Raw genomic sequence first — 25,863 nt, 5'->3', positions numbered from 1 at the left:
GAGCGACACGAGTTAATTAAAAAACTTTTGTGTGAAGGTCGTGTAAAACCTTTTTACCATTTTTTTTATTTCTATATACATATATATAGATTTTTTTTGTTAAGTGTATATGTGCTGTGGGATAACTTAGTTAGTTAGGCCCACAAATTGAGAAAATATACAATAGAAAAAAGGAAGTAAAAGAATCAACAAAAGTTGATTAATCGTAACATGAGGAAATTTAATTTAAAATTTCTGTTTAAGACTCAGTAACTTTTAATCCAAAATAATAAAATAATAAGGGTGTACCACGACTATTAAGTGTTGTTTAAAGCTTATAGGAAGATAAGTTCTCTGAAAGACTAAAGATAGTAATCGCAAAAGATCAAAAAATTTGAGGAACTACTAAACTCCCTTAAACTAAAATGGCTTAGTTCTTCATTCGTTTTATTTGGAATTTCAAGGACCTCTTTTGTCCAGGCACTTAAATTTAAAATCTGTCCCTGTCGATTTAAATAAATTTTTCACAAACAATTTAAATCCCTATTTGTGCACTTTTAAGTAACAAAAAATGTTTAATCAAAGCAGCAAATCTGTATTTTTGGCAAATAATTCGGCCTCAATGCCTTTTTTTTGTCGCAACAATCTGGAAAAGGAATTTTGGAGCAAACAAATGTAGGGCTTGAGTCTAGCAACCTTTTTCTCTGGCAGGTAAAGCCTTAATCACTCTCGATTACTAACATCGATAGATTTCTTTTTTTTCTTCATACATAAATTTTACATTCTTTATAAATTGCCGGCTTTTCGTCCGCCTGTCCTTCCATCTAGCTCTTTGTCCGTTTTCAAATGGTCTTTGGTAACTAGATATACAAAGTTTGTTCCCATCACAAGCTTATTTTTCTTAAAACAGTTTATAATATGCAGTATATGCATTATATAATCGGAAAATATATTGAAATACGAGTTAAAATGAGAAATAAAATATTCGCATGCAAACACCATTTAAAAAAAATTATTATTATTATTGCTAAATGTTGAATAATTGCTCAAAATCAAATAAATGTCTTAAAATGCTTAAAACTGATCACGTGAGAACCTACAAAACACTACTACAACAATTCAAGTAGATGATATACATACGTATTTAAGTAAAGAAATTTCCAATTACATTTCGACTAAGAAATTGTTTATCATTTCTGCACAATTTAAAGATTTAAGCTACTTCTTTACGTAGAACTTATACTCAAGTGTGATTTAATCAAATCTTCGTTAAAAAATCAATGGGTACTTATGTTTGAACAAAAGAAGAAAACAGTTTTACTTGGTCAAATGTAAATTGGGTATTTCGTTAAAGCAACATCTTTTGACAACACGCCCACTTTCAGTTCCAAGTAGTAATAGCTTTACAAATTTTCTCTACTAATGCCATCTTCTCGTCGTCATTTGTTACATTTCAGCGACAGCAATTCAAACTCCAACATCTTCATCATCCTCACTGGAAACGCAATCAACTGTTATAATTTCGTTTAAATCATCTCAAACACCTGTGCAGTCTCAAACGGCGGCGGCAGCGGCAACGGCAACGACGACGACGACGACCTCAACAACGACGTCTGACAATGGAGAGGATGAGTCAGGACCTTTACCATTACCGCCTCCTGGCTTTGGTACACCCACAACGCCTTTACTCTCTAGCAATGTGCTCAAGAAGGTGGCTAGCTTTTCGGTTGAAAAGTCCACGGCATCGCCGGCTTCCCAATTGAATGAAGAGACAACACTGATGGCCACACCGACATCAAATTCGGTAGCTTCAATGCTGGCAGCATTGCCGGAGCTGACTAATGGCAATGCTGCTGCGAGTGCTGGAGCAACCGGAGCGGGCTCACGACGTGGCTCATCTTATGTACCGGAAAAGTTAAGCTTCGCTGCATATGAAAAGTTTGAAGGTAAGTCTGCCGAAAAAAATATTCTGTATGAATTCAGTCAAGCGATGCCATCAGCAGCAGCCATCGGGCTGAACTTGATGGTGGATCACAATGTATGTAGGATGGCAAGAGGGTGCTAGAGTTTAAATGTAGCCTGCGATTTTTGCAAAAATTCCACTGTTTGCCTTTTTGTGTGCGTTTTTACGTTTGATTGCGTTTGTTGTTTGCTTTAAGTTAACAATTAGAATTTCGCCTTCATTTCACTCCTTCTGCTCGCCATCCTTTACCAACAGAGAAGGCAAATCAAATCAGTTAAGGGACCAAAGGAAAAAAAAAAGAAGTTCTCCTGAAAATGAAAACACCAAAGTCAACGTGAATTATTACCCTAACTGCCTATACTACTGAGTGAGTGCATAATTGTAGTACACTTGTACACTTTTGGCAGTTGGCGAAATTTTCTTAGGTAAATACACAGAGTAAAAAGGGAGGAAATGGCAAACTGGTTAGGGTCAAATGGTTGGAGGAGGGGACATTGTAATAATATTTTATTTAAAACAAGTTGAAGAACTCGAAAACTGTAAAGAGCTTTAAGTGAGGGCCAAACTATTTGAATCAGAGGAGTTTTTACTAAGAAAAAATAACAGTTAATAACAGTTAATACCATGGACTAGTTACCAAACAGTTAGAAACAGCTGTCAATCGAAAGAAAATTAAAAATAAATTAAATTTGTAATGTCTTCAAGTGAAAACCAAATGAATTAGCAAGCCAGTGCATGATGATATTTTGTTTCTTAGTAAGTCACTAGAAAAAAGCTTGATTCATTTTTATTGGGAACTCTGAAAGTCATAGTTTCAAATTACAAAAAAAAAGTTTGTTTATATTTAAAAATATTTATATGCTTTTTATTTTATGCTCGCTACTACAAAATATCTAACGGATTTTGTTTAGTTCTGTAAGGTATTTGAGATCCTATTTGACCTTACCCTCCATTGATCGCTACTAATATCTAGATTTAGATCTTACACCATCTTACATAGAAGATAATTTTTTGATTCAATACATTTTAAAGAAGTACAAATTATTACAGATTATATTTAATAACAGGTGTTCAATTTCATTTAAAAGCTTGTTCAAAGAATTATGAAAGATAAGACCAAAACTACAGCTGATCTTCTTTTATTAAATTTATCATTATTTATGTTGAACTTGAAGCCAAGTTCTTTAAGTGTAAAAAATCCCACATTCGACTAGAATCTTCATACTCCATCCATATCTCTATTATAGATATCAAGTAGCTTAAAGCATAAAGTGAAATTTATAGCATATTTTCAGGCGGGGATATCCAAAATCATTTCCCTTCGCCAAAGACTCTGTTTGCAGAGTTTGGGGGTAACTGTCTGTGGAATTTTGCGCAACAAACATGCCACAGAACTCCATAGGTTCAGACAAATGTATAGGCGAATGGGTGGATGGGCGACCAAAGTTGTAGGCACATTTTTGTGCGCTTAAAATTCCATTGTGGGTATAACTATTTTGCCGATAGCAAGATAAAAGCGTGGTTAGATATCGATGGCAACAAATTTTATGGAACAGGCGCAGTTTTTGACACATGCCACGCCCAGCTAGGGCCAACGAAGATGACAAAAAGAAGAGCAACATTTTTGTTTTTTTTTTTTTTGGTTAGGAACGTTGGTGTCGCTAATTGGTAAGCTCATCGTTGTCAGGCTCTTCTGCCTCTCGTCCTCCTCTAGCTCATTCTGCCCATGCTTTCATCCTCATCCCCATCGTCTGCTGCAAATTAATGCAAACAAACATTTTAACGCCTCGCTGAACAAACAACATAGTGAGGAGAAGAGAAGAGAGCCCCATAAAAGTGTAGAGCAAAGAGCCAAAGCAAAAGAGGAGATGATGCTGGACATACGCCTGGTCGGATAGTTATACGCAATTTGGGCCCACCTCCCACCTCTTCAACCAGTCGTCGTCGACGTCGACGACGGTCCCGGTGGTTGTCATTGTCATTGTCTGAAGTGGCCATCAATTCTTCGTGGCTTACCCAAAAACCAGAAGCTTTTTGTCGCGACTTTTCATCAGCAGCAGCAGCAGCAGCCAAAAATCTGATTTATATGCCCGGCAACATCACAAACCCAGAAGACGACAACGATGTGGACGTTCGAGAAGCAGCTTCACAGTTTCCTACAATGTTTGGGCGACGCGTAATGAAACAATATTTTTGGTATGAGGTCCAGCTTAACAGCTCCTCCTTCTGGACGTCCTCCTTCTTCCTCCCACTCATCCTTCCCTTCTCGTCTGTTGCTATATATCCCGCTTTGCTTTGTGCTATCTGTCTGTGGTGGCATCGTTTCATTTTCATCGTGTTTGAGCGAAAGTGGAGTCATCGTCGTCATGGTCGTCACCGTAGTTGTTGTTTTGTTGATGAAATGCAACGCATGCATGCGTGAGGCGGATCCAAACCGCTTCATGCCAGTGTTCGTCATCTCTAGCTTCATCTCTTCAAACCCCTTTGTTCTTTTATCGTCTCCTACCTTCCCATAACCCTGCCTCGCACCCTCAAACTGGTTCATCTCTAGCCAACCAAACGGTTATGCAAATTTGTTGCCCAGTTTTCATCAAAAAGTTGCCACCGAAACTCTATCACGATGCTACCGCGCTTCAGCTAAGCTGAGAGATGCACAAACAAAACTTTTAGCATTCTACTTTCAATTGAACTTTCATTCACTCAGCAAAATATATGAACTTAAATTTCATAATACCCTGGCCATTTTTCACAAAAACCAGCGCAAGATGTTTAATATTTTCAAAAAGTTTAAAAAAGGAGTTGAATATATGTTTTTTATTACTCTAATTCAAGTTTGAGCATATATGTGTTATCTGGCATTGCTACCATTCAGACCATTCTAAGCAATAAGCTCGCAACTATGAAATTTTTGTAAAATTTTAATAAATCAAGGCAAGATTGTAATAGTCTATAACTGATATTCCCAATATTAGATTAGATAATAGATTAACATAGACATAGACAGGAAAATTGACGTCAAATTTTTTGATAGTACTTTATTTAGTGATCAATTTGTAAATTTTTCATTCAATGGGAAGCTACATTTTTTTTACTCCCTTTTTTTCTTTGTTCTGGACATTATAACAATTACTTTTCTATCTTTCCATATCTCCTTTTGTTTTGTATTGACATTACCTATCAGTGTTCTGTCGTTCTTATCAATACAATCATCCATTTAAAGCTGCCTTCAGTCTATTAAACTGTAAATAGATTAGGAAATGTTGAACAATATTTGGCGCTTGCGAATATTGCTTTAGGGATTTTTTTTTATATTTATAAATTTTGCATTTTATTTACATAAAATGAAAGTTTTCACAGAATCTGTAGCATACTATTGGGGAGTCTGATGATAATTTTAAACACATGATTCAATGACATGAAAGAATAATAATAATCAGCCATGACTTACTGATAAGACCTTGCCCGATGGGACGACCTTGCTCAGGGCCAAACAGAAAAAAAGACGGGGTAACGGGAAGGGTTACGGGAGTGTATACGTATTACCAAGTATAACTGCAACAAGTAAGTTATCAACAATTGGGAGAGGTAAAGGGTAACGGAATAAATACGGGAATATATTGGACATGTTCTTTACGGAGTGTGTTGTTGATAGTGAATTTTGATAAGAGTCGTGTTCAACGCATTTCATTTGAGTTCTCTGCCTACCCGACACATTCGGTACTCAGTCAGTAGAGCGTAGGCATTAGTTGAAGACAGTTCGCAGATAATGTCCTCGCATATATTGAGCAACGTTTGGTGCCCACTACTGGCCAAAAGACAGACATATTCCCTAAATGAACACGAGGACAATCACGTGCCAATTAGAAGGACAACAAAGCAACCGCTGGCAATTTTATGGCATAAACCGGAAACGTTCACTGAACTTGACTTGGAACCGCAGCAGCAGCACCAGAAACTGGATGAGATAGAGAAGGAAGAGGAGGATGAAGACCAACTAATGTCAATGTCCGTTGCTGCTGGACAACATGCCCAGCAAGCGCGTCATTTTAGGCCACCGAAGCCTCAAAAGCCACCTGATGTCCCTACATTGACCTCCCTGTCTTCCTGCACCAGCTCTTCCTTCTCTTCATCATCATCATCATCATCATCAACATCAACATCCACATCAACATCGCCATCACCATCCGGATTCCCGGTGCAGACCAGAGCCAACATTACTGTGCATATAGTCAGCATTCGAGTTGACCTACACGTGCCAAATTTAGAAACAGACACACACCATCTGGTGACCCTAACACATTCACGCGCAAATACACGTCGTAAGTTTTTTTTTTTTATAACAACAAATATGTGTACACGCTACCAGAGGAATTCCTCTTTGAAAATGATTTCAATGCATAATCATTTGCCATCCCTGAAATTCATTTTAATTATTTTGGGTACACTCTCTCTTATCTTACAATTAGTCATTAGTCATACATACAATGTGAAAAACCTTTAAATTGGAATTGTTATTAACAAAATGTTGATTCACTTTGATTATAATTCCCGGCAAGTTTGTACTTTAGTCATTCAAATAGATTAATATCGAAAACTACGACATAGTAGATAAGGACCCCAATTCGCACAACAATTCATGAATAAGATCGATTCATATTTTTTGATAATAGAATTCTATTTAAAGAAACAGAGTTTGTGGCAATTCTTGATTATTTTTCAGTTAATTGTACGTCATTATCTTGGACATTTATTTGGTTTAAGGTTAGCCATTGGTTTAATTAAGATTCTATGTTTAAAAAGGAAGGGAAAGGGGTCACAATCACTTCTTTTTTTTTAAAAGTGAAGAATTTGGGATGTTTAAAAAGAATGAATACTTGATCTTCTCAAGACCTTTTTTTTATGAGAATATTTACTTCGTTTGTTGTCTGTTTTATCCGACATGAAGCTAAAACCTCTTATTTTTTTATTTATTGACCTCGAGCCGCCAAACAAGAGGTTAAAAATCAAACAAAAAGAAAACCGTTGACACAAGTCGAATTTTTAGAAACAAAACGAATTGATTCGACTGATTGTTTGATTACTTCAGTTATAAGAAATTTCATACTTGTATAAACTTTTCAATAAAACCTGATTTAGATTAGTTTTAGGGTATTATCATATTCGGTTCATGTTTCCGTTTGTTGCTCATTGACTTTTTTGCACAAGAACCGAGAGCAAAAATTTATTTATGCTTAATGTTTTGCGTTTGGTGGGGTTTTTTTAGTGGGAGGTTTTGGTTTATGAGGGGGTCTGGTTAGCGTGTTAGAGATGGTCACCCATCAGCCATAAATCATTGAGTGTGTCTGTATGTGTGTGTGTATGAGTGTCCAAGTTTTTCCTTTCGAGCCGCAGCTGTGGATAAAGTTTTTCTTCGTTCTTATTTTTTTTTTTGGTTTCTTTTCTTTCCCTCTTCACGTTTGCTCTGTTTAATCCATTATTAAACCGTAATTTTCTTTTGTATTTCATTTCGATTCCTGCAGGTCAAATGCTGATTAAATGGCTCATCTCAACGCTTCAACTGGTAACCACAAAATCCTCCACAGAGTTAGCAACAACGAGTCAGGAATTACTTAACTCAATGGCTCTGCAATTTTGCAATAATCTTAAATATGTTGGAGTACTCAAGCAGATATCAAGCAATGAGCAGCAGCACCAGCAGCAGAATGATGGAGGCGGCAACTCTTTAACTGGATTTAGTGTAAGTTCATTCAACTATATATATGCATAAAAATATATTTCTCGACTAGGTGAGTAAGAGATAGGAAATTGGTCATCTGCGAAAGGGTTTTTAAGCGGGAAACGGAAGTTATCGACGCTAAAGGAAATGATGAGAGCCTGCAACGAACGGCGAATAGCGCAAAAATTTAAAGTCATTAGCGTGGCGGAAAGTAAAAAACTATTGATAATAGGTCTTAGGTCGGTGTCCGCTTTTACTACACACCAACTAACTTATGCTTTCATAATAATGTTACTCATACGAAGGGTTGTCCCTCGTCTGCATAAAAGTTCCAACTTGGAAGTTGGAAGGAGCGAAAAAGTTAAGCAAAAAACAAAAATGAACCGCAAAGTTGTGTCCGGAAATTAGCAATTCCATTGCAAAAAGCCAACAGCAGTAGCAGCAGAAGCTGGAAATGCACTTTCCATTTAACCAAGCGGTTGTCCATCTCTACTCCACCCCCATTTCTGCCCCGATCTAACAATCCCCTCCCTCTGTTGGAGCCACTACCTTTGGTTAGTTTTGCCTGCAAGTGTCAGAACTTGTTAAAACTTTATAGTCGTCGGCCCAGCCGTCAACTCTCAACGCCCAACAACAACTTTTCCCTATATTTTTTTCACTCTACACTGTCTGCAAAAATTTTAAACACAAAATTACATACACAAGTTTTGAGACCCTAGGGAACATAGGAGAAGACCTTTATTATTTCTTTGATTAAAACACAATTATCTAGCCGTCTAACATTAGGTTTGGTTTTAGCAAAAACATATTTTACTACAAATTTTCTTTTTATCCATTTGTAGTTATCACTCTTATCTAACTCCCAGACAAAGAGTATAACTTGCGAATGTGTTCGTGCTGAATGTGTCCTCAATGCTTAAGTGGTTGTCAATTGCTTTGATTAAACACTACATCATGTTTGATTAGATGTTTTTTTTAAAAATACAACAATTACGTTTTACCCAATATTAAATAGCTTTAGTTCACTTACATGACAAACTAAAAGGTAATTAAAGTTAATCCCATTAATGAACCATATTAATTCAAGTAACGATAAGATAATTTAAAAAGACCCTAGATTTATCGGATAGATATTAAAATGGTGAATCATTAGAGGGGAAAAAAAAGCAAAAAGTCTTCTGATTATTTCTCCAAGTGTATCTGTGCAAACCTTTTTCCTAGCTTGACCCTTACCATAACACTTGAACCACTGTGACCGCGCAACATTATTTTCTTCTATTGCGTCTAATGGACTATGTAATAGTTGACCCCAAAAAATTTGTTTTCACTAAATAAATAAGCAAAGTGCAAACATTTAAAGGACAAACCCCTACAGAAAAAAGAGACATTTAGACTTGGCTTTAATTGCATAGACCAAAGAGCAGAAACCAATTTCAGTTTCAATTTCAATTCAGTTTCAGTTTGCCTTTTATTTTTTTGACCCACAGTTAAATGTTAAGTGTTATGGGACACAAGAACAACACAAATGGCAACAAGCAAAGAACATAATGAAGTACTAGAGACATAGACCTCAAATTAGTTTAGGCCAAAAGTTTTAGCCACAGAAGCTTAACCTCAAATCCCATACCAAAAGTGAGGAGCACCACCACCGAACACCGTTAAGTGATTTTCTATGTGATGATACTTGAGCTGAAGATTATGATATCACAAATTTAACAACAACTGGGAGTCAAGACGACACACACAGGACGACGACAACGACAAGTCGTAGGATGAGGCATAGAGACCTTTCCCGACTAGTCAAACTTCATTGGCTGCGCCAACGATGTCGCCCAGTGTCTCCAATGCCAATGGGCAAGGGGCCAAAAGGTTCTTCTTCGAATTCGAGTTGTTCGCTGCTCATTGAAAGTTTTCTGCGTTTTTATTACTTTTGTGTGAGAGACGAAAAGTTTTTTTGCGTGTATTATACTTTTGCCAGAAACAAACTTTTTCTGTTTTTCTTTTTTTTTTTTTTTTTTTTGTGTTGGTTAGTGGAGTTTTTGACTCTTAGGAGATGGAGTAGAGCAAAGCGCACTGTGACCCTGGTTCAAACTGCGTGTATCTTCGTCTGTCTGGAAGTGTCGGGAGCTGTCAGCCTCTCTACCCCAGAGGTGCTGTTAAAATAGGTTCCTTTTCGCTTTTTTTCTTCCACGGTTTCATTCATGCCATAAGCATGAAAAGTTTATTGAATGGCTCTAATTTAATTGAGATTTTTATGCATTGAGAGTTGAATTTTATTTTTTATTAAACATTTTCTAAAGAACTTTTCAAAAGTTACCCCAAAATAAATGTTTAAATAAAATCAAAATTTTAATGAGTTTATTCAATGAGTAATCGAATCGAATCGAAATTTAAGTCCGGCAAAGGAATGTGTGTCTTTCAATATTATTGCAGAGGTTTAGATATACTAACTAAAAGAGATTAATTTGCAATGTATTTAATTTTAAGCGAAGACCATTAGTTAAAAGCAGCAATTAAAGATCAAATTAGTAATTAAACTATTCCAAGTCAATTGAAGCATAAACCACAGCCAAGAATTAATCAAAATGAACTCTATATATTTCATTTGACCATTCCAATTCCAAAGGTCCGCATGTAGGATCTCAGTCGCACTCTAAATGCAATTAAAAATTGAAATTCAATTATGTTCCACACACACACACACACACACATCCAAAGTGCCTCAATATTAAGCCCCTGACACCCACAAACACACACACACACACAAATGCACACCAACGGCTAATAAGTCAGAGAACTTGAGAACTTGACAAATGCAAATCAAGTGCAACAGCTGCCCCCAAAAGTAAAGGATTGAATGGGTTGGAAAAGAGGCGTGGTGTGGCAACTTTAGTCGCGGGGAGATGGGGCTAAATGGCGGTGTGTGGCCACTTTATCGCAAGTTTACACCGTTTTGCTCAAGTGTTTGCACTTTTGGCGGTGCCAGCCATTTCGCATGTTGCCTGCATACACATTTGCGCATTTTAAAGAACCCAATTCCAGTCCAACCCAACCCAACTAAACCTAGCCTCATCTACCTACCCCTCAGTAAAACTCAACCAGAAAGCTACCCACCAATATGTAGACCAAGAATAGGTAAGCATTAAAAAATGCAAACACAATAAGAAGACAAATATGTAAATATATACAACTCAAAAAAAAAATATCAACGTGGGGGGAATAAACGAATGCAATATTCTCTTGAAAGGTGTCAAATAAAATTATATTGTAAAGATAACAAATTATGTAAAGAATTTCAAAACAATAATACTCATCAGCCTTAGTAGTATTTCCCTATTAAAACGCATGAAAATTTAGACTGATGTCTAAATGAAAATCTGAATAAAAAAAAGGGTTAATTCAGAGAACTAAGATGCCAATATTCTCAGCATTTTTCCCAAAGTCATGTGGAACTTAAACTTATTCAAAGAGTACACACAATTCTAAGACCTCATCCTTCGGCTTTACCAACACCTTCTTTTTTTCCACTCCGTTGATAAAAATAAAAGTCGAACAAGAAAAGGAGGGCTCAACGCAGCGTGGGGGAAAGAGAAAGGAAAAGATGAGAAAACGAAACAATACAGATAAGACAATACCCATTTAGGGACTTGCAACTCGGCGACAACGACAGCCATGTGCACAATCTAAAAGGCAAACTCTATCTTCCATTTCTGAGTAACGAAAACGAGATGCAGGATGCAGGATATAAGCCAGCAGCAGCACCGCCGGTTGGGAGCTTTTAAGCTTTGTCGCTTGGCGCACACTTGAGACCAACTTACTCACTCTCTCACCTACTCGAGTAGCTGCAATTAGAAGTCAATGGGTTAATACAAGTTTATCTTTACCCACTTCAATGCCGACTCTGTTTTCTCTTTTCATTTCTTTAGCCATATGAGATGTACCAATGGACGCATACAGAGCAGCCGACAACATCATTGCCGCTGACACCAGGCAAACTGGAGAAAATCACAGCCTGGCCATTTTCCAGTACCCCGGCAGTGAGTAGTGTGGGCGGTGCCAGCGTGGGTGGTCATAGTAGAACGACCTTGGAGACTTCTGTGCTGGGAGTGGGGCCGACTCCATCAACTGATACTCAAAAGACTCTTCAGCAGATTCTTAAAAAACGTTTGCTTAACTGCTCAACCCTGGCCGAGGTTCACGCGGTAGTCAATGAGCTGTTAAGCAGTGTGGATGAACCCCCGCGTAGACCATCAAAACGTTGTGTCAATTTAATGGATCTACTCAATGCCAGCGAGTCTACGGTCTTTGAATACAACAAGTCGCTAGAGCAAACCAAACATCAAACTCTCTTGTATGCAAACGCCGAAACTCAAACAGAGGATGAGCCCTGCACTTGTGGTGCGATCAACAATGAAAGCGCGCCCAAAGCCGATGCAGAGATACAAGAATCAAATAAACAGCAAACAGCGCCTCCTCCTCCTCCACCACCACCGCCTGCAGCTCCAACGATTATTGGTGGTCCACCACCACCTCCGCCCCCTCCACCACCACCGCCAGGTATTCCAGCGCCGCCTCCACCGCCCAGTTTGAGTGTGGGTGGGCCACCTCCTCCACCCCCTCCGCCAGGCAGCGGAGCCCCACCATTGCCGCCTCCAGCTCCAAATTCATTTGGACCTGTACCTCCAACGCCGCCCGCATTAAGCAAGAGCAAGTCCGGAACTGTTCTCTCACCCGCTCCACTACCAGATCCTGCTGAAGGCAATTGGTTTCATCGGACTAACAGTAAGTACCATTAGTAGAAACCTTCTTAGATTTCTCTTTTCAAAATCTTAGATACTTCTGTATCACCTGACCCGATTTCCCATTATAAAAGTAGATTTCAGTTGTTTTAAAAGTTTTTCAATGAATCGTATAAACCATACTTGATTAATTTTCTTTACTTTCTTCAGCCATGCGTAAGAGTGCCGTCAATCCGCCCAAGCCCATGCGTCCTTTGTACTGGACACGCATTGTGACTACTGCACCGCCAGTGCCTCGTCCTCCATCGGTGGCCAATTCCACGGATAGCACGGACAATAATAGCTCACCAGATGAGCCACCAGCAGTGGCAACGACATCCTCGAATGCAACAACACCGACGCCACCTGCCACAAAAGAGATATGGACCGAGATCGAGGAGACTGAATTGGACAATATTGACGAATTTACTGAACTCTTTTCACGACAGGCCATTGTCCCGGTTAGTAAGCCCAAGGAGCAAAAAGTCAAGCGGGCGAAATCGATTAAAGTTTTGGATTCAGAGCGTTCTCGCAATGTGGGCATTATTTGGCGTAGTCTACATGTCTCGTCCAATGAAATTGAGCATGCCATCTATCATGTAGACACATCGGTGGTTAGTTTGGAAGCACTGCAGCATATCAGCCAAATCAAGGCTTCGCCAGAAGAATTGGAGAACATAAAGCTGGCAGCTGGTGGGGAAATACCACTCGATCATCCAGAACAATTCCTTTTGGACATCTCGTTAATCTCCATGGCCAGCGAACGAATCTCTTGCATTGTCTTTCAGGCCGAATTCGAAGAGACGGTGACTCTGTTAATGCGAAAATTGGAAGCTCTGTCTCAGTTGTCACAGCAACTGATCGAGAGTGAGGATCTAAAATTGGTCTTTTCCATTATCCTGACCTTGGGCAATTATATGAACGGTGGCAATCGACAACGTGGTCAGGCCGACGGCTTCAATTTGGACATCTTGGGCAAACTGAAGGATGTGAAATCGAAGGAGTCACACACCACTTTGCTGCACTTCATAGTCCGTACCTACATTGCGCAAAGGCGAAAAGAGGGAGTACATCCCACCCAATTGCGTCTGCCCATACCCGAACCGGCGGAAGTGGAGCGAGCCTCACAAATGGATTTCGAGGATATTCAACAGCAAATTAGAGATCTCGATAGGAAGTTTTTGAGTAAGTTTTTACACAAGCGTTGCAGTCAAATTGATAATCATCCTTAATCTCTTTTTGTGTAGCCTGCAAAAAGACCGCCGCTTGCGTGTACAGAGCCTCCAGTGATGATATTATTGAGCCATTCAAGTCGAAAACGGAAGAGTTTATTGCCAGTGCTGATAAGTCCATGGGAAAGTTGCATCAATTGCTGGACGATTGTCGTGAATTGTTCCTGGAGACAATGCGTTTCTACCATTTCGCACCAAAATCATGTTCCCTGACTCTGGCCCAATGTACGCCAGATCAATTTTTCGAATATTGGACTAATTTTACAAACGATTTTAAGGACATTTGGAAAAAGGAGGTGGCCAATCTTCTAAACGATTTGTAAGTTAATTCCTCAAACAACAATAATCCCAAAGAAAACTAATTCCCTTCAATTTATCTTTTGTAGATTAAAGAAATCTAAACAGAGCCAAAATGAGTCCCGTCGTAATACCTCGACAAAAGTGGAAAAGTCTGGTCGGGCAACCCTCAAAGAGCGCATTCTGATGCGGCGCAATAAAAATTAGTTAGCCTACACACAACCAGATCGCTTAAGAACTACGATATTTAAGATATATATAGATATATATATTATGTATAGAAATATACAAATGCTAAGCAAATTTATCGTTAAATGTGGACGACTATTTCTATGCTAATTGTTAAGTTGAAAACAAGAAAGTAAAAAATAATACAAATAAAACCCACAATAGCTTCAATAAAATAAATTAAAATAAACTATCTTAAAGAATTAAATATTTATGTTTAAAATTTTGGATTAGCACACGAAAATAATTTTGTACATGTGTTTATATTAATATTCACTTTAAAGATTCATGATAGAAATTGGGAATAATATATATGTACATACATAGATGGAGAAAAAGGGGCAGAATCGCTAACAATTATATTCAGAGGTTTTTAAAAAGATTGCGCTTGTGTAATTATGTAATTTTTTTTTTCGATTTTTAAATGTGATATGTATTTTAAATGGAATATTAGTTAAATGATTAGCAAAGCATTCCGATTAAAAGCAATTTTTTTAATTAAAAAAAATTACGAAAAAATAAATAACGTACAATTACGATAAAATAACAAAAATATAAGAAAAAATTAAAAAAATTGGAAAAAAATATGCAAAAAATTTACAAACAGAATTTTTTTTATTTTCATTTTTCTTAATTTTTTTTTTTTATTATTCTAAATTTTTTCTAAGTTTTGTTACTTTTTTGAATTTTTCCTAATTTTTGCTATTTTTAATTTTTTTAATTTCTCCTTATTTTTAAGTTTTTTGTTAATTTGTTAATTGATCGTAATTTTTTCAACATTTTTTTTATTTTTAAAAAACAAATTTTAGTTTTTCTTGATTAGAAAATTTTTAAAAATGTATGTTGATGAAATTGGGTGACCAATGCATTTCAAACTAACACTTAACACTTTGAAATGCATTGCAAAATTGGTAGTGACCAATACATTTCAAACTAACAATTAACATTTTGAAATGCATTGGTCACTAACTAACACTTAACAAAAAATTTTCTAATCAAGAAAAACTAAAATTTGTTTTTTAAAAATAGAAAAAATTTTGAAAAAATTACGATAAGTTAACAAATTAACAAAAAACTTAAAAAATAAGGAAAAAGCAAAGTGTTAAGTGTTGGTTAATAGCTTCATGTTTTTCAATGAGAAAATAAAAACATTCATTTGCAGATTTGAAAATGTCAATAAAAGTTAGACTAACATCAAAAATAATAATGCAACCACTTGACATGCTGTTGCGCAGATTTTTATAACGGTAAATATTATAACTCACTCACCCGATGATTGCCAACAGTTTGACCTCACTTGCTGGCACCTCTCACGCTCTGTCTCGCCTCCCACACAATACACACACGCACATACACTGATGCTGTTCTAAGTGTCAAATATGAAGCTAATTTTAATAATAAATAAATAAAACTCTTGATAGCTGTTAAGTTAAACTCAAATTAAAATATCTTTAACTTTACCGCCAAGGTTGAAGCGTAAAAAAAATCGGTGCCAACGTTGAACCAATAAACGAAACTCCAGCCGATGAGTCGATAAAATGGCGCCAGTGTCGAACCGCTGCATTTGAATTCGCTGCGCCTGATTGAAGAAAATGAATTTGCCGCATGTGCTATCGATTATCGATAAAGAGTAACCTTCTCGCTCGCACTCATGGAAAATATTTTTGTTAATAAATATTCGCAAGTTTTCAGATTTATTTTAATTTAATGCCCAAACATGCACAGATCCCATCCCACTACCACGCGCCGCAAGCACTTGCTCAAGGAAATGATGGAGGACGACTACGCCCTGCCCACCGAGCAGCAGCAGATTGTGCGCGTTATTGCTAGCCGCGGAAACAACTTACACGAGGTGGAGACACCCGAGGAGGACACGTTTCTGGGTAAGATCTGAAATAAAATGGTATTGCCGAAACAATTTAACATGAATCCAATTCTCAGTGTCCATGCCATGCAAGTTCCGCAAGAATCTTTGGGTGAAACGTGGTGACTTTATACTGGTGGAGCCCATCGAAGAGGGCGACAAAGTTAAGGCAGAGATTTGCAAGGTTCTGACAACAGATCATGTAAAGGAGTACACAAAGGCTGGCATATGGCCAGCGCTTTTCGCCAAGAAGAAGGAAGAGGAGGAAAAACCCGATCATTCCGATAGTGAGGATGATTTGCCGCCAAATACGAATCGCATTGGACAGGAGCAGGGTGAAACGTCTTCCGAGGAGGATGAGACCACAGAGGATGAAGACTGATATACGTAGATAGTAGAGCAGTAGTAGAACCAACAAATAAGATCCACTTTTGTTAATTGTGCATTACAAAAATTTAGCTTTGTATATATATATTCGCATTTGTCTGCCCCACACCCCGCCCAGCGTATCTTCTTTCTAAAATATAACAAAAAACAGGGCGAAACAAGATTTCGGAACACTTTCCTCTTAATATTCCTTTCCAATTTCGATTTGCAAGAAGCTACGTTAAGCGCTGAGATCGATTCTTAAAGCGTACGTGTTTTTTGTGTTAAATAAAATCTAAGATGCAACTGTCAAGCCTTCCCCGCCAGCTTCTGTTTCAATAGTTTCCTCCGATTGCTGCTCTGTCTGCTGTTCCCGGTCCTTTGGCGGCGCCATCGCAGTATCATTCAGCGCCAATGTCGAAGGTCTCAATTTAGTAAATGGAAAATTGCTCAAATCCTCCATTTGTGGTGTATGCACAGCTATAAGATCCGTTTGTGTGGACAGTTCCTCTGCCTCTGTCATGCCACCGATTTGCTTCTTAAAAGCCTCGTGCGGCAAATTGCATACCATGGTCAAACAATTGACTATGGTGCCAATGGAACTCTGCAGCTGTTGCACTTGATCGGTCAGCATTGTGCAACGCTTGGCCAAATCATTTACCACAGCCGCCGAGTTCTGATCGAGGCTCACATGACCACCACTGACGCTGGCTGGTCCACTCGAATTGTTCTCTTCGCCATCCAATTTCTCCTGCTGTTCGCCTCCAGCTTTTGTGTCCACAATTTCCATTGTGGAAACCTTTTTCCAAAGCGCATTAATGGCCTGCATTTGCAACTGTTGAATCTTTCGTTCATTCTCGAGCTGCGCCTTGGTCAGCAGCATATCCTTGCTAAGTTGCCTGTAAAATATAAGGAATTTCAATGAGTTTAAGGACTAACAGGACGTTTAATCTTTGTAATTGATTTGCCAATTTAAGATTATTGTTTTAAGAAATATGTGCTCTTAATTTATCCCTAACACTGTAAAGGACTAATACCTTTTAAACCTTGTTTTAATGCCAAACTAGATTTATTTCTTTGTTTGAAATACTTTAATTGACGTTGTATAAAATATGTATAATGAACGAAGCAATCGCCTAACCACAAGGATTTTCTTTAACATAAGGAGTAATTTAATGCGAAAAAAGAATTAAAAGCTTGAAAGGGACTTCTCAGCCTAAAGGAAATGGAATGGAAATGAAAAGCTCCTTGTTCCTTTCTTGATGGAGAAAACCCTAAGAGGTGTCATCTATTATTTAAAAGGCAATTTCTGAGAAAAGAAATTCATTAAAAAGCAGGAAGACCCTAATAAACATTTCAAAAGGTTTGAAAATTGATTTTTTTTTCAAAAAAGAAAAATATCAGAAAATTTTCCTAAAATAAATTTAAGTTAATTGGAACCATGACGAACCCCTAGTTTTCTCACATTTTCCTGTCAAAGAAATTGCCACCTCAAAAGAGAAAAATAACTACATATTTTCTAATTTAATTCATTAGATGAACTTACTCGATGTACTCTTGCGTACGACGTCGCTGTAGTCTCTCAGCGATATCCTTATTAGTTTTCTTTCTTGTGTGATAACCACGCCACACTTTTTGTATAGTCACTGCCGATGATTCGGTAACATGCTCGATTAAGCGATCCTGACAAGTCTCACTATTGTTATCCTGATGCTGTTGCTGGTTTTGCTGTTGCGTTCTCTGTGCTGCCATTTTCCTTATGGTTTTCAATTTCTCTATATTTATTTGCTCGCCATCATCGTCTGTGCTAAATTCACCCGAATCCGTGGTCAATGCTGGCTGCATTTTGTGCACTTGTTCCTGCGCTCTTAGGGCCAACTTACGCGGACTCGTTGTGGGACTCGAATTCCGTTTAAGCTGAGGACTTCGGGTGCGCGGCAAGTTCATTTTGTTGTCTGCAACAAAAGATTCGTAAATGTTAATAAAAAACATTGAAAATTTTGTTAGATCAATTCGATTGATTAATATGACTGAATTGGATGGCCGACTACCTTTGTTCTTGTTGACTTTAGTTTTGTGCAGCTGCGAATTGAGAGCTGATACGGTGACACGTTGGGCCACAGCGGCGGGACAAACATCGGGACTCATTAGGGTTTCCGGAACAGGCACCATTTTCGAGGCAGCAGCCAATGGACCACCCATCGGCGTTTGTTGGCCAATAAATGTTTGATCTGAAAACACATCGAAAGCATTATAATACACAATTGCAATTATTTTTCAATCGTTTCATGTTCAAAAAAAAATTTTCTAATGAATATCATTGCAAACTGGCTCTTGTGAGGAAAAGATTTGAACACATCTTTGAGAAATGTCAAATAAGATTAAATTTGAGGTTTCAATTCATAATGTAACAAAATATATGAAAAAGTGTTTGAAAAGAACCATTTATGACTTAGTAAACAAATATTTCAACAATATAATTTAATTTTGGAATTCTTAAAAAAATTTTTCAAACACTTTTTCAAGGTTTCCCTCCTATAGTTTCTTACCATTGTAAGGATTTGGTGTAATGTTGCGAGGCGTTGACTCCGTGGAGTTGTATGTTTTAGTTGTTACACTGCTTGACATGCCGCTGCTGGCCAGTGAGAAATTATCGCCATCGTTTTTGATATTCTCTATCAGTGAAATGCTCATTTGTAGTGAATGATTGGCGGAACCATTATCGCTAATAATGCTGCTGTTACTGCTATTCCCATGATAACTATTTGCCATCGATTCCGGTGATCCCTGGCGTCCGCTTAAACGAGAGACTGCAAACAAAACAAAAAGTTGCTTTAGAGAAACCCAAGAGAAACATCTTTCAACACTTACAACGCGGTGATTGTATGCGACTAGTGGGCTTTTTGCGATGGGATGATGGCGAAGTGCTGGCCGAGCTATTTGTATTGTCCATAATCTCCTCCTGCAATTGACGCTGATGATGTTGAGCCTTGCTCAATATTAAGCGTAATTTACGATCGTTTTCGTTTTCTAGGGCCTTGCCAACCAGAGGGCAAGTTGAACTTAGATATTTGGCCAAGGATGGCTGATCACCCACACGAAATTGTCGTCCACGTCCTTGACTATAAAGCCACTCAGCTTTTAGACTCTCAATAGCATCCACCACATAACCATCAATGAACTTGAGGCTCATACACCAATTTAACACAAATGGACGATAGTCAAAGCCGCTGAATTGGAGATTAGATAAGAGAATTATAAGTAAACAAGTTTCCTTAAAAGCAGTTGAGAAAATAGCAAAAGGTTTTAAAAATAAAAAGGGAGCAAATCATAGAAACTAACAACTAAGGGTAATGAAAAACACCTTTCATTGCGATTTTGGATACTTACTCCATACTGTTTGAACCCATGGTCATAATCACACAGGGATTTTCCATTATGGAAAGGCTCTGAAGATTACTGAGATGGGCTAAGGTGCATATTTCATTCAAATCATTGATATTGTTCTTGGCCAGTGTGAGAGATTCGATGGATGTTGGTAGGTATTTGTCACATTGCTTGAGATGGGTCAAACGATTCCCATGCAATTGCAATTCTTTTAGATTACGCAAATGGGATATATCCGAAATGCTGCTAATACTATTCTCAGCTAAATTAAGTGACACCAAATTCACATTGGTATTTAAGTGTTCGATGGTCTTGATGTTGTTTCCCTCCAAATTGAGTTGACGCAGATGCAGACATTCTTTGAGACCATCAATGGCCAAAATGCCATTGAAGGAGAGATTCAAATCGCGCAGATTATGCAGACGACAGACTCCATACATGCGTAGCAATTGATTTTTGGCCAAAGAGAGCTGCGGGTAGAAGGCAATCAGAAAGATAAGGGCAACAACTAGTTGATGGTCAATATACAAACCGTTTCGATCTTGTGATACGAATCGATGTTGTCAATCTTCTGCAGTTCATTCTCATCTAGGATCAACTTCCGAAAGTTATGGGCATCATCCTGTTTGGGAACCTTTCTCAGTTTCTGCTTGGACAAATTTAGAGTCTGCTTTTCGCTGCTCTCATCGTCCCCTGTCAAAACAAAACAAAAGAGCAAAAAGTCTTAATATTGATGACTTCATCAAGGATAAGAGTTCTCCTGCGCAGGTGCGCTTCCCACCCCTTGCCCCACTCCTCCCACACACTCTCTTTGTCACCCTCTCCGCTCGCACCAACCCAAATCGTAGACTATGAAAATTACGATACATTGGACACCTAGCTTATGGTAGCACTTTTCATGTGAAAACTATGAAGATTCCTTTGCATGATTCAAAAGACTTACCGCTCATTTTCTAGCTGTTTTGCTGGGTTCTGTTCTAATTGGAAAATCAATGACGCTTCTTCGGTGAAAATGGTTTCAGTCTCCAACTTTCTTTTCTGCACCTTTTCGCTTGTTTTGCTCAATTGTCGAGTCCTCTGATCTACAGCTTATTAAAATTTTTATTTGCATTTAATCGCCATTAATTTAAATTTAAAAACTAAAACCAAAAATAGAATATCCAAATTGTTGTTGCCAGACGCGGATGGAAATGCATTTGAATTCGCTGCGCCCACTTGAAGCGAATGAGTTCGCCGCACTTGGTTGGCGAAAAAATCAACTCTGATTTCAAATTTTCAAAACATTTGTTTGCCTAGGTAAAATTTGTCGCAGTTAGAAATATATGTATTTTTTCACTACTTATATAGCATGTATAGCAAATTCCAAACGCTAGAAATAAAAATGGATGAACAGGACAGATATCGCAATAATGTGCGCGATCATTTTAATGGAAACACACCAGTAAGTAAAAAAAAATTAACAAATTGGACTTTAATTGAAAAAAGTTGTTTAAGTCGCGTATGTTTCAGCAACAGAATTCACATCAGCAGTATGGCAATCAGTGCCAACAACCATTGAATTCTCTTTTTCATAGTCAAAACCAGCAGCAAAATTGGCAAGTACAACAGCAACATCAGCAACAACAGCAACAACAGCAATACCAGCAACAGCAGCAGCAACATTTGCAACAGCAGCAATACCATCCGATCCCACAACATCAGCATGAGGGTCAGCATTGGCAACAGTGTAATAGTTATCCAATTCCTCTACCACCAACTGGCTTCTACATGAATAGAGAACAACAGCCGATTGGAACGGGACAGAATCAGAATAGGCAAGATGTGGACCTGTGCCCACAAAAGTCAATATACAGCATAAATTTTCAAAATATGCCAATGCCGTCGACAACTAATTACATCTCACAATCAAGTGTGGGATCTCGTACTCATGTCCCTTTGCCACGTAATCCCCAATTGCATCTGCCCCCGAAGCCATGTAAAAGCGAAGTCGACTCGGAAGAAGCTGGAGGTGATCGTATTCTGTATAGGAACAAAGCATACAAATCCGAGTCCAGTGGTACGGTGGGCGTACCAGAGAGTTGTGATACAGAATGCTTGCGTGAGTATTCAAAAGAAGCCATGCCATATTTGGAATCGGCTCGTGCTCAATGCGCTGCAGCGGATGCCGCATTAAATGCTAAATTTGACTTAATGGATGCCTTTCGGTCGGACGATGAATCGACCACTGGTGATTCTAAGAGATCGCGGCCTTCCATGCGAACGGTGATCAGTGCCAAATCGGGTGACGATTTGCGCTCCATGGTCCGTTCCCAAATCGCTTTGCAACAGGCCCTAGATCAAAGCATTTGCAATTTGACTGACATTAATGAGAAAATTATTTACAAGGCCAGAGATTTCCAGATGGAATGTAATGCAACGGCATCTCCCGAAGAAGTGTCGCCCTCAATTCAGTTGGATGATAAGGAGAGACTTTCATCACGTAGTCGAACTATAACGCCAGTTCGACCTTTTGCACGTGGCTCACCGGAATCTCATTTATCTCCACGTGCCTCACGTTTATCGAACAACAAGCCACGTGCAAATTCCTCTGATGAATCTGAAACTATTAACGCTTTGGATGAAGTAGTCGCCACAAAAATTATCTCACCCATAATGCGCAAGGTTCAACGGATGTATATAAACAATCTTCGTGAAGAAATGTCCCTAATGGAGGAACTGGAACGTCTCCCGCTCTTGATTACTGAGGTCTATAAAAGCGCTACCCAACAGGAACTTAAAAGGAATTCATAGTTTAATGCTATACAGAAATTTAGTTTACAATTCCATATATTTTTTTATAAACCTCGGGAAATTGTTTGTTTTTAATTTATTAAACAAAAAATAACGAAAAGCTTTTAAAAACCCTTAATCCTTAGGTGTGGCTTAAAGATGATTTTTCAAAGAATCCTCACATATATAAAGATCTACACATTGTTCAAAAAACTTCTCTGATTTGAAAAATTGCTTGGATAAATAATTTTATTTTTGAGTTAAATTCATTCGTTGCTTATTATCTAATGGAAAACGTCAAAGAGTCACTGTTTCCATATATCGTTCAAAGGATTGTGTGATAATTGTGTGATCAGGAGCCAAATGCGTATCCGCCATGATGGCCAATCTGTATCGATCTCCAAAGCGATGCAGATTCAGAGACAGACAAGTCTTCGATTGGGGTGGCCTAAATAAAAGGACGTCCTGTACTTTTTGACCCCAAGATGATTGAAACTCTTGAGTTTCACCATAGATTTCAGTTATGGTAATGGGAAAGTTATACGAGAAAAAGTTAATAAAGATCTTAGTGAAAACCTGCGGCATCAGAGAGGTCAGCAAACTGTATTTTGTCTGACCAATAGAGGCCAGATATATCATAATCTGTTGTTTCCGGATTTCTTCGACAATCGTATGCAATTGCTGGGCATGATCCGCATCTGGTTGATGTAGAGGTAACTGCAGGAAGACCACACCGCCAATATGTTCAGAAGTCTCTAAAGAGCGATCGGTGAAATAACCCTTTGATATAGTGCGACAAGTTGTATTCAAAAGCAATGGCACTGAAGCTATATCCGTAAAGATATTGAAATAATCATAAACAGCTCCGGCTAAACATGTTAGACTGAAGTCCGATTCCCGCAGTTGGTCATTGAATTTGTGACGCTTTCGCAATTGAGTGCCATCTATGGAACGACTAAAGGACACAATTTTTCTTCCCGCATAGGATTTTTTATGCAAAATGTTTAGCTCACGGGTTGGTTGTTCAATAAGCACTTCATAGATATTTCTCGGGGCCTTGAACAACTCCCAACAGATCTTCATTAGCTCCAACTGGGCATAGATCAGCATGGGCACATACAAATGCAGACGAGCACAATATGTGGATGTGTAAGTAGTTTGACCCTTTAGTAAGACATCTCCGAAAGCCATCAATTCACAGTACATGTTGTAGGGCAATAGAATCACATGATTAAGATTGACATGCCATAGGAATTTAGTCCAGGCTTTGGCCATATTTGTAGGCTGCAAGCTATTCAACAACGCAGATCGAGCCAAAGTCCACGATAGATTTCTTTGCTCCAACTCTCGAAACAAAAGAACACGTAATGTCTCCAAGCGACCTACGTCATTGCGATAACCGCTGGACCGTCGATGAAGCTTTTCACGCAGCGATCGGCTACGCCAATAACCCATTGTCACATTGACCACCACAATAAGCAGCAGCGATAGAAGTTGACTGAGATTCTTAATCTGTATGGCAGACGAGGGAGGATCACCATCGGGCGTTTCCAGGGATTCGAACTCATAGATGAACTTTTGCCAACGACAGATGATCAAATATCTCAAATGATGCCATAATTTACGTACGTGCTCTGGATGGCGTACGAAATGTGAGAGTTGCTTGTCAGAAGGACAAGTGGTACTTCCTCCAGTCAAGTCATCGTCAAGGCCAATCAAAGTGGAGTTTACCTTAACCTGATCGGGATCTTGTAGTAATAGCATTTCACTCACATGCAAATCTTCCTCTTCGGCTATAATCAAATGATGCAACTTGATCAATATATAATATGGTTGGTTATCATGATCCGATGTAGGTATGACTATAACTTGCCATTGCGGTAGATCGGATGGTATATATTTGGTGGCCAATTCGCTCACATAATCCTGTATGTTAGATTCGTTGACAGGGCGACCGCGATATTTGTGAGTGCTGAACAGAACGTGATTGTTAATGTTGAAGCCACTGAAAAAGAAACACAAAACAAAAATATTGAATATAACGTTTGATAGTTTCAAACGACTTAGTAATTTGAGCCATAAAGGGAAATCAAATAGAATTAGTTTCAAACTAATAAAATTGAAAATTTAACATTTCTTTTAAGTTATCTTACCTGCTGTCATTGACCCAAGCATAGTGACCCCAACAGGTAACCAATTTCTGGCGAAGTTTTGGAAATCTCAAAATGCCAGTTTTATCCCTCAAGTCGGTTAACTGCGTGGAGTAGGCTCGTTTAATCCTTTCAAAGTCGCAGGGACCCTCCACTTGTAGTAGAAAATGGAAAATGCCCGCATTTTTTGGTGTATCAATAAGAGTGCGGATTTTCTTTGATTTGGATATGGTTAGATTGGGATACTTGATGCTCAAAACATAATTGGCCAACTCGTTGCCAAAATGGGCGCCTGTAAGTGTAAGCAATTGAACAATCAATTAACTGATAATTACTAAAAAGCAATCTTTCTTTCACTCTCATACATGTGTACATATGCATATATATGGAACGCACGACAGTCGACGTATTGATAAGCCTAGAAACATTTTTATGAGTAATTCGCATGGTCAAGGTTCAATATTTTGATTTTGGTCGCCGTTTGTCTGGGTTCCGCAAAGGTGCAACAGGTATATATGTATGTATGTACATACATGAGATTATTATAAATATAAACAAAGCTTATCGCAAACAAAAAACGATTTCAATTATCTATATATATAGTACATATAGCTATTAAGAGAAAGAGATGGAGATAAAGTAGGTTTTAAATTAATGTTGTTGGCTGGTGGCATCCTTTAATATAGCAAACTAAAGTCTCGCTTGATTAATGACTTGAACTTATCGTGTGATTACAATATATTAATCAGTTTACTTACATAGAAACGATAAGAGCAGCAAAGGCACTAACATCAAAGCAACTACAAAGCAGATCAAAGTCTTTAAAAAAGACTTCAAGTCCAGCCAGAGACTGAAAGTAGATGAAATAATATGAGTTCAAAACTTTTGTGGGTTTATACGTGAAAATCTACCTTGCCATGTCTGCCTCTGTTTTTTAAATTATTTTGTAGTATGTATATATGTTTCGTTGCTAAACTCGTGTAGTTTATTTGTTGTTTTTGCTAATCAATCTTTAATCAAAACTGTCTACCGACAGTTCGTCTATTCGTTTCAATGTGCAAGGCACAACTGATCGATCTAAAATTGAAGCTTTGTTTGGTTTCTTATCAGTGAAGTGCTCTCGATTGACTCTCT

The 25,863-nt window shown here is 38.2% G+C and overlaps 5 protein-coding genes across 13 annotated transcripts in view; 3 read left to right on the top strand and 2 right to left on the bottom strand.

The window, feature by feature from the left end:
- Positions 1 to 14,401, top strand: part of capu (cappuccino) — a 53,128-nt gene extending 38,727 nt beyond the window's left edge. For 5 of the 6 annotated variants that reach the window (XM_068288229.1, XM_068288240.1, XM_068288253.1 and 2 more), the window contains 6 exons: positions 1,437 to 1,925; positions 7,462 to 7,679; positions 11,585 to 12,440; positions 12,608 to 13,621; positions 13,684 to 13,987; positions 14,055 to 14,401. In XM_068288229.1, the coding sequence (XP_068144330.1) occupies positions 1,437 to 1,925; positions 7,462 to 7,679; positions 11,585 to 12,440; positions 12,608 to 13,621; positions 13,684 to 13,987; positions 14,055 to 14,172 (2,999 nt within the window). In that variant the 3' untranslated portion in view covers positions 14,173 to 14,401. Of the gene's footprint in view, positions 1 to 1,436; positions 1,926 to 5,680; positions 6,262 to 7,461; positions 7,680 to 11,584; positions 12,441 to 12,607; positions 13,622 to 13,683; positions 13,988 to 14,054 lie in introns of those variants that run through there. The other variant, XM_068288269.1, reaches the window with a different exon arrangement.
- A 1,402-nt stretch (positions 14,402 to 15,803) lies between these two features.
- Positions 15,804 to 16,615, top strand: LOC137576021 (probable RNA-binding protein EIF1AD). Its single transcript, XM_068288840.1, has 2 exons — positions 15,804 to 16,076; positions 16,135 to 16,615. The coding sequence occupies exons 1-2, from the start codon at positions 15,911 to 15,913 to the stop codon at positions 16,437 to 16,439; spliced, it is 471 nt and encodes a 156-aa protein (XP_068144941.1). The 5' UTR covers positions 15,804 to 15,910; the 3' UTR covers positions 16,440 to 16,615.
- Positions 16,512 to 20,992, bottom strand: Cep97 (centrosomal protein 97kDa). The gene is made up of 8 exons (XM_068288778.1): positions 20,754 to 20,992; positions 20,343 to 20,503; positions 19,814 to 20,280; positions 19,295 to 19,653; positions 18,973 to 19,233; positions 18,475 to 18,654; positions 17,970 to 18,378; positions 16,512 to 17,322 (listed from the first exon to the last, which is right to left on the bottom strand). The coding sequence occupies exons 1-8, from the start codon at positions 20,758 to 20,760 to the stop codon at positions 16,719 to 16,721; spliced, it is 2,448 nt and encodes an 815-aa protein (XP_068144879.1). The 5' UTR covers positions 20,761 to 20,992; the 3' UTR covers positions 16,512 to 16,718.
- Positions 20,993 to 21,019: 27 nt separating this feature from the next.
- On the top strand, positions 21,020 to 22,700 carry LOC137575996 (uncharacterized). 4 transcript variants are annotated; one of them, XM_068288828.1, is made up of 3 exons: positions 21,020 to 21,106; positions 21,167 to 21,251; positions 21,305 to 22,700. In XM_068288828.1, the coding sequence occupies exons 2-3, from the start codon at positions 21,192 to 21,194 to the stop codon at positions 22,598 to 22,600; spliced, it is 1,356 nt and encodes a 451-aa protein (XP_068144929.1). In that variant the 5' UTR covers positions 21,020 to 21,106; positions 21,167 to 21,191; the 3' UTR covers positions 22,601 to 22,700. The 4 variants fall into 4 exon arrangements, with proteins under 4 accessions (XP_068144929.1, XP_068144904.1, XP_068144921.1 ...); XM_068288803.1 differs by lacking the exon at positions 21,020 to 21,106 and having other exon boundaries at positions 21,117 to 21,251; XM_068288820.1 differs by lacking the exon at positions 21,020 to 21,106 and having other exon boundaries at positions 21,118 to 21,251; positions 21,326 to 22,700.
- LOC137575986 (uncharacterized) lies at positions 22,609 to 25,783 on the bottom strand. The gene is made up of 4 exons (XM_068288791.1): positions 25,641 to 25,783; positions 25,488 to 25,579; positions 24,733 to 25,021; positions 22,609 to 24,584 (listed from the first exon to the last, which is right to left on the bottom strand). Exons 1-4 carry the CDS (start codon positions 25,646 to 25,648, stop codon positions 22,877 to 22,879), a joined length of 2,097 nt encoding a protein of 698 aa, XP_068144892.1. The 5' UTR covers positions 25,649 to 25,783; the 3' UTR covers positions 22,609 to 22,876.
- Between the last annotated feature and the right edge of the window lie 80 nt (positions 25,784 to 25,863).

The sequence above is a fragment of the Drosophila tropicalis genome, unplaced genomic scaffold, assembly GCF_018151085.1.
Source record: "Drosophila tropicalis isolate 14030-0801.00 unplaced genomic scaffold, ASM1815108v1 contig_1187, whole genome shotgun sequence".
NCBI classification, from domain to species: domain Eukaryota; kingdom Metazoa; phylum Arthropoda; class Insecta; order Diptera; family Drosophilidae; genus Drosophila; species Drosophila tropicalis.
The sequence above is the reverse complement of the archived record's forward strand: the minus strand, read 5'-3'. Positions and strand labels throughout refer to the sequence as shown.

Bases quoted from the DNA above. Each gene is read 5' to 3' on its own strand.
- LOC137575986 (XM_068288791.1), bottom strand. The intron at 25,022-25,487 runs GTAAGTAAACTG...TTACACTTACAG, and splicing joins GCTGCTCTTATCGTTTCTAT to GCGCCCATTTTGGCAACGAG. The intron at 24,585-24,732 runs GTAAGATAACTT...TTTCTTTTTCAG, and splicing joins GCTTGGGTCAATGACAGCAG to TGGCTTCAACATTAACAATC.
- LOC137575996 (XM_068288803.1), top strand. From the start codon at position 21,159: ATGTATAGCAAATTCCAAACGCTAGAAATAAAAATGGATGAACAGGAC. The intron at 21,252-21,304 runs GTAAGTAAAAAA...AAGTTGTTTAAG, and splicing joins ATTTTAATGGAAACACACCA to TCGCGTATGTTTCAGCAACA.
- Cep97 (XM_068288778.1), bottom strand. The intron at 19,234-19,294 runs GTAAGTGTTGAA...TTTTGTTTGCAG, and splicing joins TCGCATACAATCACCGCGTT to TCTCTCGTTTAAGCGGACGC. The intron at 18,379-18,474 runs GTAGTCGGCCAT...CTTTTGTTGCAG, and splicing joins TAAAGTCAACAAGAACAAAG to ACAACAAAATGAACTTGCCG.
- LOC137576021 (XM_068288840.1), top strand. From the start codon at position 15,911: ATGCACAGATCCCATCCCACTACCACGCGCCGCAAGCACTTGCTCAAG. The intron at 16,077-16,134 runs GTAAGATCTGAA...TCCAATTCTCAG, and splicing joins CGAGGAGGACACGTTTCTGG to TGTCCATGCCATGCAAGTTC.